The sequence below is a fragment of the Sceloporus occidentalis genome, unplaced genomic scaffold (assembly GCF_023333645.1).
Source record: "Sceloporus occidentalis isolate IW3139 unplaced genomic scaffold, rSceOcc1.0.p SCAF_76, whole genome shotgun sequence".
NCBI classification, from domain to species: Eukaryota; Metazoa; Chordata; class Lepidosauria; order Squamata; family Phrynosomatidae; genus Sceloporus; species Sceloporus occidentalis.
Genome location: NW_028317056.1, coordinates 1,517,434 through 1,532,593, shown reverse-complemented (window position 1 = coordinate 1,532,593; position 15,160 = coordinate 1,517,434). Strand labels below are relative to the sequence as shown.

The window sequence follows — 15,160 nt, the reverse complement described above, 5'->3', positions numbered from 1 at the left end:
GTACAGCGAGGGCCGCGCCCCCAACGTTACCATGGCAGCCTTGCCGCGCGCTGACTCTCGCGTGCGGGAAGTGACGACACTGTCTATGTCAGGGAAACCGGAAGCTGAGGCAGCCAGTCGCTTGCTGGTCCTCCGCTTACCCGGAAGTTGGAGGTGACACCGGAGCCATGAAGCGGGACGTGAGGATCCTCCTGCTGGGGGAGGGTGAGAGGGATATTCGTTATACCCCGGGGGTGGAGGAGGGCCCCTCAGAAAAGGGAATGTGAGGGTGGAAAAGCGTGTCAATGTCACCTCTGCAGAGTGGGAGTGCACACTCCATACTGAGTGTGGCTTGGAGGAGTGCGCACACATCACACGGGGTGTATTCACTAAACGGAGAGCTGGCTCCGTCGCTATGAAGAGTTTAGCTGGCCCCGTATAATGTATGATTCAATGGCTAGTAAAAGTTGTACCGCTTTTGCCATAGAAAGGCAAAGAGCACATTTGGTAAAGATAATAACCAAATAGATTGTAAGCTCCCAGGACCAGCGACATTTTCTCCTTCTGTGTGTTTGTCATTTAATGGTTAAATCCTTAATTCTTTTTCACTGTATCCTTATTGTAACTCCGCTACAGAATCTGCAGGCGCTATATCGCTATGAATGTATTGAATAACTCAAGTACAGTAGATTGCATGCTTTTTATAGGAGAGACCTACATGGATTGCTATCTGTTTTACTTCATTTAACCCTTTAAAGGTGTCGTCTTCACCGGCTACGGTGCACGGTTACAGAATGATAATACCAATTCTCCTATGCAGATCGGCCCCATTCGGCCCCCGTCTAGTCGCCCGTTTCTCCTGCTTTCTCGTCTTAGATTCAGGAGCCGTATGTCTATCCCATGCATGTCTACATCCCCTCACTGTATTACCCTCTACCACTTCTGCTGGGAGGCTGTACCACTTATCTACCACTGTCCCAGTAAAGGGGAACCTGCATATTGTAGATTCTGATATCGTATGGTTGGAGTCACCCGCTCAAACTAGATCAACAGTACTGTACTTCGTATGAAATAATCCCGAGCTTTGCAACTTGAATCCTATTCCCTGTGGGTTGGTGTAAGTGGGGGGCAAATGTATATGGGGGGGGATTCTTCAGAAGAAGAGACCCTGTACATTTAAAGGGACCACGCAGTTATCACATGCGTTAAAGAGCACATGGCGACCAGCGTGCCCCTTTAATAACAGATAATAACGGATAAATGTTCAGACTCGGACGCGCCGCGCGATTCTCTGGAGTTTCGTTTTCTATCCTCGTTTTTCTTGCTGAAGGTGTTAATTTCTCCTCGTTTTCTGTCTTTATAGCCCAGGTGGGGAAGACGTCCCTGGTTATGGCTCTGGTGGGCGAGGAATTCCCCGATGAGGTGAGTGGGCTCCTTCAGCAAGTCTGGCTGCGTAAACCCTTAAAGCTGCTGTTCCACCTACACTGCCGAACGTAACACTAAAGGCTGCGTCAGAAAAAGTGTTGTCAGCGCCCCGCTGAACGCGCAAACCTTTCCCGGGGGTGATTCTTTACTCAGGAGCCCCTGATTGTCACGTGACACGAAAGCGGGCGCCAATAGCCTGCTGCGATCAGACCTTCAGAGAAAAGAAATGGCAGATCTAAGGTTTTATTTGCTTTACGTACCAGAGTATAATCGATATCTTGTGTAAGTGGGACAGCAGCTTTAGATTAACGTTCGGAACGCGGGGTTCGTTCTCAGCGCGCTTCGTTGTGTCGCTCGGTGACGGTAAAAAGCTCACGAAATCTCCATGCTTTATGTGAAAGGTCCCGGCGCGCGCCGAAGAAATCACCATACCGGCCGACGTCACCCCAGAGCGAGTCCCGACGCACATCGTGGATTTCTCAGGTATGTAGTTAATCCGGCCCCTTTCGGGGGGGGGGCTGCGTGAGAGTCCTGTCTCTCGCTTTTAACGGCAACCCAACAAAGCGCTGAGTGTTTGACCCGAAACTGGATGCCGCAAACAAGAAGAGGGTTCTGTCCGATCCTCGGCCCGGGGGCATCCTGTACTGAGAAGAGAAGAAATGGACCCGGTGTTTGTATAACTGCGCGCGTCTGAGGCAGATAATGCCCTTCGTTGGGGCATTAATGATACACGGATACTCGGTCGCCGTTCGCCATGTGCCGCCCAAAAAGAAAAAAACACGGCGCTCAGGCAATTTGAGAACACACGGTTTCCATGGCTACTGTATTTTATCACACGGCTCGCATCTTGGCAAAAGAGGAAACTTAGAAAAACAAAAACTGTTTCATCAGCTGCTTCCCGGCGCGCTTCGCGTCTCCAAACTGTGAACGGATCGCGTAAGCAGCGTAGGAAGAAAAGGCCCATCTGCTAAACGCATCCACGCGTCTAAAACTATTCCGCTGCGTGTTTTGTTACTAATGGAGCGTGTGTGTGTATATATATATATATATATATATATATATATATACTGTATATTCATTCTAATCATAGTACCTGCCGGTGGATCGGCCCCCATTCGGCCCCCGTCTAGTCGCCCGTTTCTCCTGCTGTAAAGACTCAAACCTTAATCAGTCGTTGGTCTCGTCTTAGATCCAGGAGCCGTATGTCTATCCCATGCATGTTTAATCCCCTCACTGTATTACCCTCTACCACTTCTGCTGGGAGGCTGTTCCACTTATCTGCCACTTAACTTTCTTTCCGTCCGTCTAGTTTCAGATTCTGACCTGTTGTGACGGGGTTTATGTGTTTTGTGGAGTGAGGTTAAACACACAGAAATCACATTAAACAGAAGCATGCGCTGCAACGGCCGTAAATCCATAAAACTTTGAAATGAACACAAAGTGAGAAGAGATTTAAACGCAAATGTTATGACTTTTTTTACTTTATTGCCCCAATGATCTTTAAGCGCAGCTTTTAGAGAGCTTGTGGTGGCTAAAGGAAAAAGAAAAATAAAGCCCTCACCCGACACAGAAGCTGCCGCCCTGCTGCCGCAGCTGCCCTTCTCCAACATCCATTGCCACTGATTGGCTGCTTGAAGCCGACGGGCGGTAAATCGCGTGCGAGGGGCTGCGTTCAGCTGAACACATACACAGGAAATAGCTGGGGTTTAGAGGGTTAAACGAATATGGGGTGGATTCTGCAAAATCCCCCCAATGTGTTTGCAAACCGGACGCCGCGGAAACTTAAAGGGTCCGCTTTGCCGTCATTGAAGTTCCGATAACGGTTTCCAGCTCGGCTGATAATTCCTACGAATCCTTCATATTGAGTACATTTTTAATGTTAATTTGACAGCAAAGTGAGCAAACGCTGTGTTTTTGTTAAACAGAAGCGGAGCAAACGGAGGAGGAACTCCTGGAGGAAGTAACAAAGGTGAGGCGGGGGGCGTCCGCTCGGAACGGAACTGTTACACCGTTTAACCGGACGCTCCTACAACTAACGCTCCGTCCTCTTTCTCCAGGCGAACGTCGTGTGCGTGGTGTACGACGTCACGGACTTAAACACCATCGAGAAGGTGAGACGGCCCGGCCCGGGACCTGCTGGGCTCTTCTGCCGGGACCTGCTGGGCTCTTCTGCCTGAATGGTTGTGCGGTTATTGCCGTTGTTTGTACACAGAGGAGACGGGAATATGCATAATGTATAACATCGGCCGTTTCTGATCCCGTCCGGTAATCAGCGGCCGGCCCTTTATCTTTTACTGATAAGAACACGGCCGGGTTTTCCTCCTGCTGGCCAAGCACACATGTAGCCCACCCGCTCGTCATGCCTCGCCCTCCTCGCTTTACGGCTTTTGGTGAAGCTGGTGGACGTGCGGCGGGCGCGCGGTGTCACTCGGCTAAGCCGTCGCTTCTCTTTTTCAGATCTCATCCAAATGGATCCCCCTGGTGAACGGCAACGCAGAACGGAATTCCAGGTAAAGCGGCCGGGAGGAAAAGGTCCGGCGGGGGCTCCTAACCCCCCCCGAGCGATGTCAGGATGGCCGACTAACGTAACTCGTGTCTCCCGCAGGCTTCCCATCATCCTAGTGGGCAATAAATCCGATCTGCAGTGTGGCAGCTCCATGGAGGCCATCTTACCCATTATGAACCAGTTCTCTGAGATAGAGACCTGTGTGGAGGTAAGGCCCCCAGGGGCCGGATTCCTGCGGCTCCTGCATGTATTGTTCTTATCTCTAATTGGTTATTATTCTTCTCCGCGCGCCCGGCGGCCCCCCGTGTTCTCGTTTTGGAGATAATGCTTATAAATCGTTTATATCCCCTCCGTTGGTCAGAAAAATAAAAATACTTTGTTTGGTAGAACTGACCCCAGAAATGCCTTTTCCTTCCTCTAGTGTTCAGCAAAAAACTTGAAGAATATCTCTGAGGTCTTCTATTACGCCCAAAAGGCTGTTCTGCACCCCACGGCGCCGCTGTACGACCCCGAGGAGAAGCAGGTGAGTCCGTGCTCGGTCTGAGCTTTAACCCCACGGAAATGGGATCCCGGCTTATGCCACGCTATCCTGTCTCAAAATATGTTCATTCACTTGCTAGATCAGACCTAGACCTAGTACCGGAAGGAAAGGCCGTGATCTGAACCTAGAGGGTCAGAGGATTAGATGGAACGGAAGGAGGTTTTACGTTACTGAGAGGGTGGTAGATAAGTGGAACAGCCTCCCAGCAGAAGCGGTAGAGGGTAATACAGTGAGGGTATTAAACATGCATGGGATAGACATACGGCTCCTGAATCTAAGACGAGACCAACGACTGATTAAGGTTTGAGTCTTTACAGCAGGAGAAACGGGGCGACTAGACGGGACGGAGGAGTCTGAGCTGCGGTAATAGCGTGATGCTCTTCATGGCTGGGGGCGCAGGATCAAACATGTCAGAATGCGTCCTGTGTCTGGTCTTCCGCCTTCCGCCTCTCGTGTTCTAGATACTCTAGGCGTGTAGATGCTCTCCACGCTGTGACGGGGAGGATGGTATAGACGAGGCGTTAGGAGTATTTTTCCGGTTCTCTTCTAGCTGCGGCCGCAGTGCGTTAAAGCTCTGACCCGAATCTTCAGCATCTCCGATCAAGACAACAACCAGATCCTGAGCGACGCAGAACTCAACTATTTCCAGGTAAACGGGGAACCCGCCGCGTGTGCTGTCCCCGTGTCCCGTCCGCACTACATGATCTAGAACGTTCTCCTCTCGCGTTTCCCCTCCCCGCCTGACCGGAACTGTCTCTTTTTGGGAGGCAGCAGTCCTGCTTCGGGAACCCGCTGGCGCCCCAAGCCTTGGAAGACGTGAAGATGGTGGTGAGGAAGAACACGGCAGACGGCGTGCGGGAGAACGGACTTACACTAACCGGTACGAATGGGGAGGAAAACTCCAATGTGTGTGTATCGGTGCCGGTACCGCTATATACCCCCCTAACTCCAGCCTTACTGGCCTGGCAATAAATCAAACAATCAATCTAGGATTGAATATCTTTATTTGTGTTTAGTTCAGCAGGTTAGATGACAGATGAGATTCTCCCGTTAGCCTCACGAGTCTCCTTTAAAAGAACCTTTGGCGGTTGGGCCGGAGCGCCATAAAGATGTTGTTTGTTTCCGGAAGCTCTATTAGTGGAGTTTTTAGTAGAGTCTATTAAATGTTTTAATTGGGTTTAAAGGTCATGCGCCGGGAGGTGCTGATCAGCCGATCAAACTGACCTTTAAATGATCTCACGTCTGGAACACACAGGCTTCCTCTTCCTGAACACCCTGTTCATCCAGCGCGGCCGCCACGAGACCACCTGGACCATTCTCAGACGCTTTGGCTACGACGACGCGCTGGAGCTGACGGATGACTACCTCTACCCCCCGTAAGTCAAACCGACTGCCATGGCTTCTTACTGCCCCAAATCGTTTTAAGCGTAGAGACTCCGGAATATACAGTCGCCGGCGTCCCCGAGACCGCCGTGTCCTTGTTCCTTTTCCCTCTCCCTCCTTACCGACTGCCGTTCCCTCTTCCTCCCGGCGCAGGATCCGCGTCCCTCACGATTCCTCCACCGAGCTCAATCACTTCGGGTACCAATTCCTGCAGAAGGTGTTCGAGAAGCACGACCTGGTGAGTGCCGCCTCCCGCGCTGCACACTCACGCACTCACATACACTCACACTCACACACGTCATAATATCGGTGATAGTGATGCGGGTTAACGCTGTCCCCATTGTGTCCCGGCAGGACGGCGACGGGGCTCTGAGTCCGGGCGAGCTACAGAGTTATTTCAGTGTCTTCCCCTACACCCCGTGGGGGCCGGAGCTTCACAGCACGGTGTGCACGGGCGAGCGGGGCTACCTGCCTCTGCACGGCTACCTGTGCCAGTGGATGTAAGACATCGGACTCGTGTGTTAACCCTTTCTGTGGGCTAAAGCTTGAGGGTCCGTCCTCCCGAGGGGCAGCCTGGACCCAGGGATATCTGGACTCCAGCGTCGCTGTCTGCCTTTCTCCTTCCTTTATGTTCTGACTTTTTCCGTCTCTCTCTCCCCGTCTGTCTGGCAGGATGGTGGCGTATCTGGACGTCCATCGATGCCTCGAGCACCTCGGTTACTTGGGATACCCCATCCTCTGCGAGCAGGAAAGCCAGACCCAAGCCATCACGGGTGGGCACTGATCACCTAAATGTCATTCATTTGGCAAATGTCATATTTTCCCCTTTTATGTATTTTTTTTTTTACTTAGTATAAAATTATACAGATTTTTCAGACAAAAAAAATGAAACGACATCAGATGTGGCAAATGTGTCGCAGTGAACGGTACATTTACATGTAAAATAAGAACACTCCATGTTATCTCTGCACCTGTGTGTCTGATTGATACATAGTATCCCGTCAGGGTAATTCATTGTCGCCCTGATTGCAGAGGGGAAAGAGTTAAAAACACCCCTATTACGAGACCCCATAACTTATCTGAGACCCTCGACCGGTAACGAACCTCGCCATGAAATGTCCAAGACGTGAAAACCTTCACCCGATATCCGCAACCCATCCGCCGCCCCTTACGTTCCACGGCTGCTGTCCATGGCCGGATTTTGTCATATTGGGTTTTGTGGCCCTCGGCTCGGTGAATCGCCGGGTTGTTTGTGGATCCGTCCGTCCGTCTTCCGCCCCACTAATGTCCGTCTGTCCCTTCAGTCACTCGGGAGAAGAGAATAGACCTGGAAAAAGGACAGACGCAGAGGAACGTTTTCCTGTGTAAAGTCATCGGCCCCCGGGGGACGGGGAAATCTGCCTTCCTGCGGACGTTCCTGGGGCCGAGCCTGGAGGTGAGCGGCGTGTAGATGGGATCTGCGTGACTCGTGCCAACTATCAATAGAACTACAACTCCCATTGCTCTAAACCGACCCGTCTCCCCATCCTCGCTTTACGTCCTTTTCTTTTTGTCTCTTTCTGCGGCTTTTTTCCGATCTCACTCTGTTTTATCGGATTTTTTGGCTCTTTCTGTCTCTTTCACTCTTTCGCTAGATTTATCGATTTCTGTTTTATTTTAACCTTTTTTATTCTGTTTTTTGGGGGGGGTTTCCAGGAGCAGCTGCAGAAGCGTCACGAGTCTTCTCTGTACTCTGTGAACACGGTGCTGGTTGGAGGTCAAGAGAAATATCTCATTGTGAGTCACCTGAAATAAAGCAGGGGCCGGGCGGCTCTGTCCTGCTTTAACCCTTTAACCTCGGTGTAAAAAGCAGTGTCACTGAATGACATTTACGTTTCTCCCTTAGCTCTTCGAGGTGGACGTGGACACGGAGTTTTTGAAGGCATCAGACGCTGCCTGTGACGTCGCTTGTCTCATGTATGATGTCAGCGATCCAAAGTCCTTCAATTACTGTGCCAGCATCTATAAGGTGGGCTTATTTTCCTCGCGCGTCCCCCCCGTTTGTGTTTCTTCCACAAGAATCAGCCCTCTGAAGGGCCGTGACCGATATTTAAATTCACGGGCATTAGGCGTGTTGTGTTGTTAGGGATATTAATGAGACAAAATAGGCAAAACCAATATTTTATCACATACGCAAAATAACGACGCTATCAAATATTGTAGTACTACATCCACAATATGAATTTAAGGAGATACCCTATATTTTATCTCCGATCCTAAATTCTTTCAGATCGCCGAAAATTATAATTCAAATTATTATTATTATTATTATCCTTTATTTATATAGCGCCAACAGTTTACGCAGCGCTTAATACAATACATAAATTCAAGGGATATGACAAGACAAGAATTGACAGACTAAGACAAACCGATACATTTGGTGGAGAGAGCCCTGCTCGCAAGCTTACAATCTAGAGGATATCACCACGATAGTCAATCAAAAATATTTATTTATTGTGAATACAATTTATAAAATCTATATATGGGTCACGCAGTGCATAATATAAAACACAACGTTCTTAAAACATGTCAAAATTGAATCAATTCAAATACAATATATTATCGATAGTTATCAATATGAATTAGTACTATATGAGTCTAACACACAATTAATTTCCAGTCCACTCAGCAACCAAAAATTTATAATAATCAGGGCAGTAATAAAAATATCACTATCTCTCTAATATTAGTTCAATTAATATAACAAATTAAAAACTAATTTAATAATGTCTACGAGTATTAGTGAAATTCCTAATAGATGCAAATGATGTCAAACTTCATCTATAGGTAAAAATACCTTTTCATTATTGTTATTATCACGGGTTATAAGCTGCAGTCTCACAAGCCGTCATATACAATAATGCAATATATTATTTCCCAGAAACAGGGAATTCTATACGAAGAAGACAAAATTCACCTCTATTCAGAATAATAAAACAATTATATTTACCACCACTTGTTGCTGTTGTCCAACTGGTCCTTGTAGAAGTTAATCCAGGTTCATTGGCAAGAAATTAAGTGGAAAAGAATATAACTTTCTACCAGTTATATAGGTTAGAACTCCAAGTAACTCCAAGAGTGAAATATGGTGCCAGAATCTTAAGATTCCAATTCTCTGGGGTAACTTTGGTGAATAAGTCCGTCCGGGTCGGTCTGTTTCAGGGTGCGATCTTTTTTTTAAGGTCCGTTTTTTTTTTTAATTATCCAAGACATAAGCTTAAAAACAGAGCTTATTATCATAGCCTCCACCTCTTGATTGGAATTCTCCAATCATAACGGTGGGTTTTACCCATTAAAATTAGGATTTCTACTCATATTTACACCGTTGTAATTTCTTAATTTACCTGTGAGAGACGCTCTGGTCTAAGAATTAATTTAAAACCATTAAATATGTGTTTGGAATTTATCCTTGGTCACCCTAATCGCCAGGTGTTACCTCCTAGATAGTAACTCAGGCCTTGGTAGTCTTACCATGTATCCCCCATTCCAAGTTACATTTCTAAAGATATGCAGCGTCTACTCCTTAACTTTCTCATGGAAGATAACATTAATTGTATCATACTTACTGAAACATCATTATACATGAATACTCCTTTGTTCTCTATTATAGAGGGAACAAGGACAAAAAGAAATCATCACTACATGATTAAGTAAAATAAAATGGCTCTGACTCCATTTTGTGTTCATGTAAAGTACAGAATATATGGAATACATGTTTTCTATCATAAAATATCTGACAGTGTTCCTGCACACGGTATTCACACGCCTTCGTGTCTGTTCCCTTACAGCAGCACTACATGGAGAGCCAGACGCCGTGCCTGTTTGTGGGCTGTAAGTCCGACCTCGGGGAAGTGAAGCAGCAGCACGGGATCTCGCCCTCCGAGTTCTGCCACAAGCACCGGCTGCCCCCGCCGTATCACTTCACCTGCCAGGGGGTCCCGGACAAAGTCGTCTACAACAAGCTCGCCACAGCTGCTGCCTTCCCGTCAGTACCGGGCAGGGGTGGTGGTTGGGGGGGTTGTTACAGATAAAGGTGGGGTAATAAGAGTCAGACCATAGATAAGGAGGGTATGTACGGGAGTGACGTTACCGCTATTCCGTCTCCCATGATCCTTTGCAGTGACGCTTCCTTATTTTTTTTTCTTCTTCCTGTAGCCACCTGCATGACACGGAGCTCAGTACGGCGTCGTTCTGGCTGAGAGTGGCCCTGGGGGCCACAGTCGCCGCCGTTGTGGGATTCACACTCTTCAAAGCGCTGCAACGGAGCAAATGACCCGCGGCGTCCCCTCTAACCCGATAAATCTGCCTACAGACGTTAAAGCCCCGGGTGGGGACCACCGGCGCTGATCACTGTGCCGCCTAACGGGACCCCCGGGGCGGTTTATATACGTGGCTCTATATACTTTTGAGGGACTGTGCCCGTTCCATATATACTTTCTTCCTAAACCCATGGGTCCGGTAACGCGTTTATAACCCCTGTACCGGCCCACAGAGACACTACGGCCGGCGCCGGTCCTTTTACTTTGCGTTTTAACCCTTTCTTTTTGCGTCTGTGGAACGCTTTCGGTGGCGCCGCGCCACGTCAGACCAAAGCGATCGGTTCCCAGCGGGTTTCATGTTACTAATTTCCGCGCCTCCTGCCTGCTTCTCACCCTTTTAGCTTCTCGGGGGTCGGTGTCATCCGGGTCCCGCTCTCCCTCAAGGATTTAACCCCTTTCCCGTGGTACTGGAAGCTGTGTGTAACGGCCACGGTCCAATACTGGGAGAACTGGTTTCATCCAAGCCGCGCTGCGGAGTATCCCCCAAGAGTACAGAAGCCACCTTTACTGGGTCACCGACACCTGCGTCTCTTACTCCGAGATCTCCTTCCTATTAAAACATCCACACGTGGCGTCTGCGTTATCTCAACGTTTATTTTTTTTTGACACGCGATCTTTCATCTTAAAAGAGTATTTTGTAGGAGAAGATCTCCGGGAACATTCCATTTGTTACTATGGCAACTGCGTCACTTTTAGGACCAGAATCCCTGCTTCCCTGTACCTCCCGGCGGGATTTTTAGAGGAACGTCGGGCGAAGGATTATTTCGGACCCCCGTGGCTTCGGCAGATACCGGGTCCTGTTATATTTGTAGCGATAACTACTTTATGAGCATTTTTGGGGGGCCGTCTGGACCGGGGGGGCTCCGAGTCTCCTGCGATCACAGAAGAAATCCAGAAAAATGTATAAAAGCAAGCACCAATCACAAGAAAGAGCCCATCAGCAAACGTATAGAGCGGGAGGGATTCCATTTAGAGTGGGTGGCGCTTTTGTGATGTCATAGTTACCGCATTTTTCAAAATTCTAGAGCCTTTCTCACTTTTCGGTGGTTCTAGAGCAGGGAAGACACTTTTTTATGTGCCTCATCGCTGTAAATATTAGCCCCCCCCCCCCCCCGAATAATTATGATAGAACCGGATAATTACCCAAACGCGGAACTGGAATTTAAACGCCGCGTGTCGGAGGAATCACGTGACGTGCACCCGCTGTGAAGGATTTTGTATCAATTTGTCACCGAAAATAAAGGATTTTTTTAAAACTCATTGTAAGAGGTGTTTCATTTTTTTTTTTTTGTGGATTTATAATTAAAAAACGTTTTCGTGGGATTTAATTTTTGGGGCAGAAAGAATAAGCAGCCGGCCCCAAAGCTGAGGTTTACTAAGGGCCCATTAAAGCCGGCACGGCTCGTTGCTGATTTAATGTTTTTCTGGATTCTCCCCGATTCTGCCCTATTTTCAAACAGTGCAGAAATTTCACTTTTATTTTAAATTCACTTGATTTATTTGAGTAATAATTATGCATGAAATGTATTTTCCCAAATCTTATCAAATACCAAATTTACATCATACACGAAAAGGGGGCGTCAATGAACCAAAGAAAACAAAAATACCCCCCCATAAAAGATACTTTGTAACCTCGTACCTCGTATGTTCTAGAACCCTCTCAGAGCCAACAATGTTTCAAGTTATTTGAATAGTAGATTCCTTTCAATCAGCATAAATGATTCAGCTAGACACGTGTTTCTAATTGAGTCGGCAGAAAACGAAGACGCCAAAAATGAAAAAGAGAAAAGTTTGAATCTGTTTCGCTTGCAGTGTCTACAGTAAAAAGAATCGATTTCATTGGCTCGCCGCGGACTACAAAAATCTTATTCACAAAAACCGTAAAGTGATCATGTGAGGTTATTTTAGGCAAAACAAGGGGATTTGTTGGCATTCTAGCTGGTAATTGATAACATTTAATAATCTTTTATTATTTAAAGTTCATCTTTAAGAGGATTTGGATTCCAAGATCTTGACTCGTGTCTTTTTGCCGGTGGCCGGCAGACCACAAGTAATTTCTTGTTTCTGAGGAGCCACGTGTCGGAACGTCCTTCACAAGTTCCTCGTGACTTATTTTGATTCAAAACAGAGAGGTTTAAATGTAACATAAGAGGGTGGTAGATACATGGAACAGCCTCCCAGCAGAAGTGGTAGAGGGTAATACAGTGAGGGTATTAAACATGCATGGGATAGGCATACAGCTCCTGAATCTAAGACGAGACCAACGACTGATTAAGGTTTGAGTCTTTACAGCGGGAGAAACGGGTGACTAGACGGGGGCCGGATGGGGCCGATCCGCTGGCAGATTCTGGGTTTCCTTCACAGATAATGGGAATTTCCACGTGAACTTTGAACCCGTAACTGCCATAGAAAGAAAAACAAGAGTCCAGGAACTGGTATTTATGAGAAGTTGATTTCCTGGAGCTCGGAGATATTCTGCAGAAGAAGTGCGAGGAGTCTCTGTGCCGAGCAGCGCCCACCAGCCGCTGAGGCTCCCGGATTAACCGATGGCCGCCAATAAAGACCTGCCGGTCGAGCTATCGGGGATTCTGGACAAAAGACGGCAAAACCTGGTGAGATTTTACTTTAACGAAAGAGTGGTGGATGAATGGAACAGTCTCCCAGCAGCAGCGGTAGAGGCTACTATAATGTACCTTTCCTCGAAAGCTTGTCTTAAATTCTCATCATTTTTTTTTCTTTTGCAGAAGTTCCAGTGGAGGACGTACAGCTTCGTTCTGCGGGGGATGGAACTTTCCTATTACAAAATTGGGGGAAGCAACAATAAAGAGGTGCCCCCCGTCCCATAACATTTAACATTAGAAGCAGGGTACTTGTGGCGAGCGTGGAGTCCTGCGCCAGTCATAAAATGTGATGCGTTCTATAGGTAAAGGGTTAATATTGTTCACGTGTCCAGCGATGGAATGCAGGGCCGGACTGGGGCTGACTCCGCGGCGCCGGCATTTAAGGCCAGCAGCCACCCAATGATGGAAGTGCTGCTGCTGGCTGGGCCTGCGCTGCCACACGTAGTGTGCTGGTGGCTGAAAGGGCAGGTTGGGCGGGGATGTCGGGGGCTGTTGGCCAGCGGCCCACCCGGCATTTGCCCCGTTATAACTCACATGGTTCTCTTCTTTCTTCAGGGAGAGCTATGGGGAACGATCGACTTGCAGGAGGTGAGGATTTAGTGGGGACCCCCGCGTTAATCCCCCATATTCTATATCATGTGATACGGATGCATATTATATAAGAACCTTCGCTTCCTAATCCTTGGCTGAGAGCCTCGAGCGGGGTTCATGTGACCCTCAGGCTGATACCCACTACCCCTCGAGACCACCAGACCTTGGAGACCTCTAAAGATGGATTGGAGATGTCCATCTCTTAGTTAATCGGGGGAGGGGGGTATTTATCTCAGTCCTGTGATTACAGAGACTTAGATGGGATTCAAGGAAGTTTTACTTTACTGAGAGGGTGGTAGATAAGTGGAACAGCCTCCCAGCAGAAGTGGTAGAGGGTAATACAGTGAGGGGATTAAACATGCATGGGATAGACATACGGCTCCTGAATCTAAGACGAGACCAACGACTGATAAAGGTTTGAGTCTTTACAGCAGGAGAAACGGACGACTAGACGGGGGCCGGATGGGGCCGATTTGCCGGCGGGTTCTGTGTTTCTATTTAGTGAACCGAACCCACGGAAATTTCTGGAATATTTCTCGATATTATTCTTCCTCCCCATACAGGTGGCGTCCTTGTCCCCGGTCGATCCTGCTGGCGTTCGTTACCCTTTTGCGGTGACATTAAAGAACGGGAAAGCCATCTTGCTTGTATGTATAGAAAAAACACGAGGAAAGAGAGTGTAGGTTTAATGAGCTTCTCTGGTGGCAGCCGTAACGCGCCGCTCTCCCGTTATCTCATCAGGCCTCAGACAGCCATTTTGAAAGAGAGCGCTGGCTGCGAGCTCTTCAGGAGAAGATGGTTTGGGAGAAGAGGTAACTACGATTCCCCGCCTGTCTCGCTGCTTACCCAACCGGCCCCCGACGGCTGTGAGAATGCCCCCGACAGCTGTAAGAAAGCCCCCGGCCTACGAGGACCTGGAAGACCAAGCCCACTCCGTCAGAGACACCCGGGGCGTCTCTTTTCGTTTGGCGTCGGCTGTCGCTGACCGAATCCCCGCTCTCTCGCTGTCTTTTATCGCGTTTTAACCCTTTCTATAACCTCTGTTGTCTCTCACAGACGTTCTTCAGCTGTTACCAACGTCCGCGAGACGTCAACAAAATTACGGCAGGTAATCGCCGAATAAATGACTTATTATTATTATTTGTCATTTTTTTTGTTATTTATCATTATTATTATTAATATTTGTCACTAGTTTTGCTATTATTAATAATAAGAAGAAGAATGACAAATAATACCAAAAATAATGACATAATAATAACGACAAAAATAACAAAACTAATAACACATATTATGATGTCATTATTTTATTATCTTTATTATTATTATAATTTTTTGTCATTATTAATCATTATTACACAGTATTTTTATTATTTATCATTATTAATATTTGTCATTAGTTTTGCCATTATTAATAATAATAAGAAGAAGAATGACAAATAATATCAAAAACAATGACATACATTAATAATGATATTTGTCATTATTTTATTATTATTATTGATATTTTAATTAATATTGTGTTTATTTTTCTAGCCCCAATCGACTACTGAAGCTGAAATCACCGACAGCCTTGCAGGTAGGCGCTCGTTACTAGTCTATGGCGGCACTTTAACCCCGCGAGTGCCGGCTGCATATATTCCAGCTTGTACATCCAGAGGGGTAACTGAGCCTTCCCTGGGTAATTTGCCCCCATCGAGCCGCCCCTCACCCCCACCGCTCAGCAGTCGCCAACTCTGAACGTTTCTAAGAGGCTGAC

The 15,160-nt window shown here is 47.5% G+C and overlaps 1 protein-coding gene across 6 annotated transcripts; it reads left to right on the top strand.

Moving 5' to 3' along the window:
• Positions 1 to 167: 167 nt before the first annotated feature.
• Positions 168 to 10,146, top strand: LOC149285725 (mitochondrial Rho GTPase 2). 6 transcript variants are annotated; one of them, XM_089494884.1, is made up of 19 exons: positions 168 to 204; positions 1,343 to 1,401; positions 1,806 to 1,887; positions 3,330 to 3,373; positions 3,462 to 3,515; positions 3,862 to 3,914; positions 4,010 to 4,118; positions 4,332 to 4,433; positions 5,002 to 5,100; positions 5,223 to 5,331; positions 5,707 to 5,827; positions 5,988 to 6,072; positions 6,189 to 6,334; positions 6,507 to 6,607; positions 7,139 to 7,269; positions 7,536 to 7,610; positions 7,720 to 7,842; positions 9,662 to 9,858; positions 10,029 to 10,146. In XM_089494884.1, the coding sequence occupies exons 1-19, from the start codon at positions 168 to 170 to the stop codon at positions 10,144 to 10,146; spliced, it is 1,845 nt and encodes a 614-aa protein (XP_089351010.1). The 6 variants fall into 6 exon arrangements, with proteins under 6 accessions (XP_089351010.1, XP_089351009.1, XP_089351008.1 ...); XM_089494883.1 differs by having other exon boundaries at positions 7,533 to 7,610; XM_089494882.1 differs by having other exon boundaries at positions 7,530 to 7,610.
• The last annotated feature ends 5,014 nt before the right edge of the window (positions 10,147 to 15,160 follow it).

Coding starts and splice junctions, on each gene's coding strand:
- LOC149285725 (XM_089494882.1), top strand. CDS start 168: ATGAAGCGGGACGTGAGGATCCTCCTGCTGGGGGAGG. Junction 6,608..7,138: donor CCAGACCCAAGCCATCACGG/GTGGGCACTGAT, acceptor CTGTCCCTTCAG/TCACTCGGGAGAAGAGAATA. Junction 7,611..7,719: donor GTCAAGAGAAATATCTCATT/GTGAGTCACCTG, acceptor TTTCTCCCTTAG/CTCTTCGAGGTGGACGTGGA.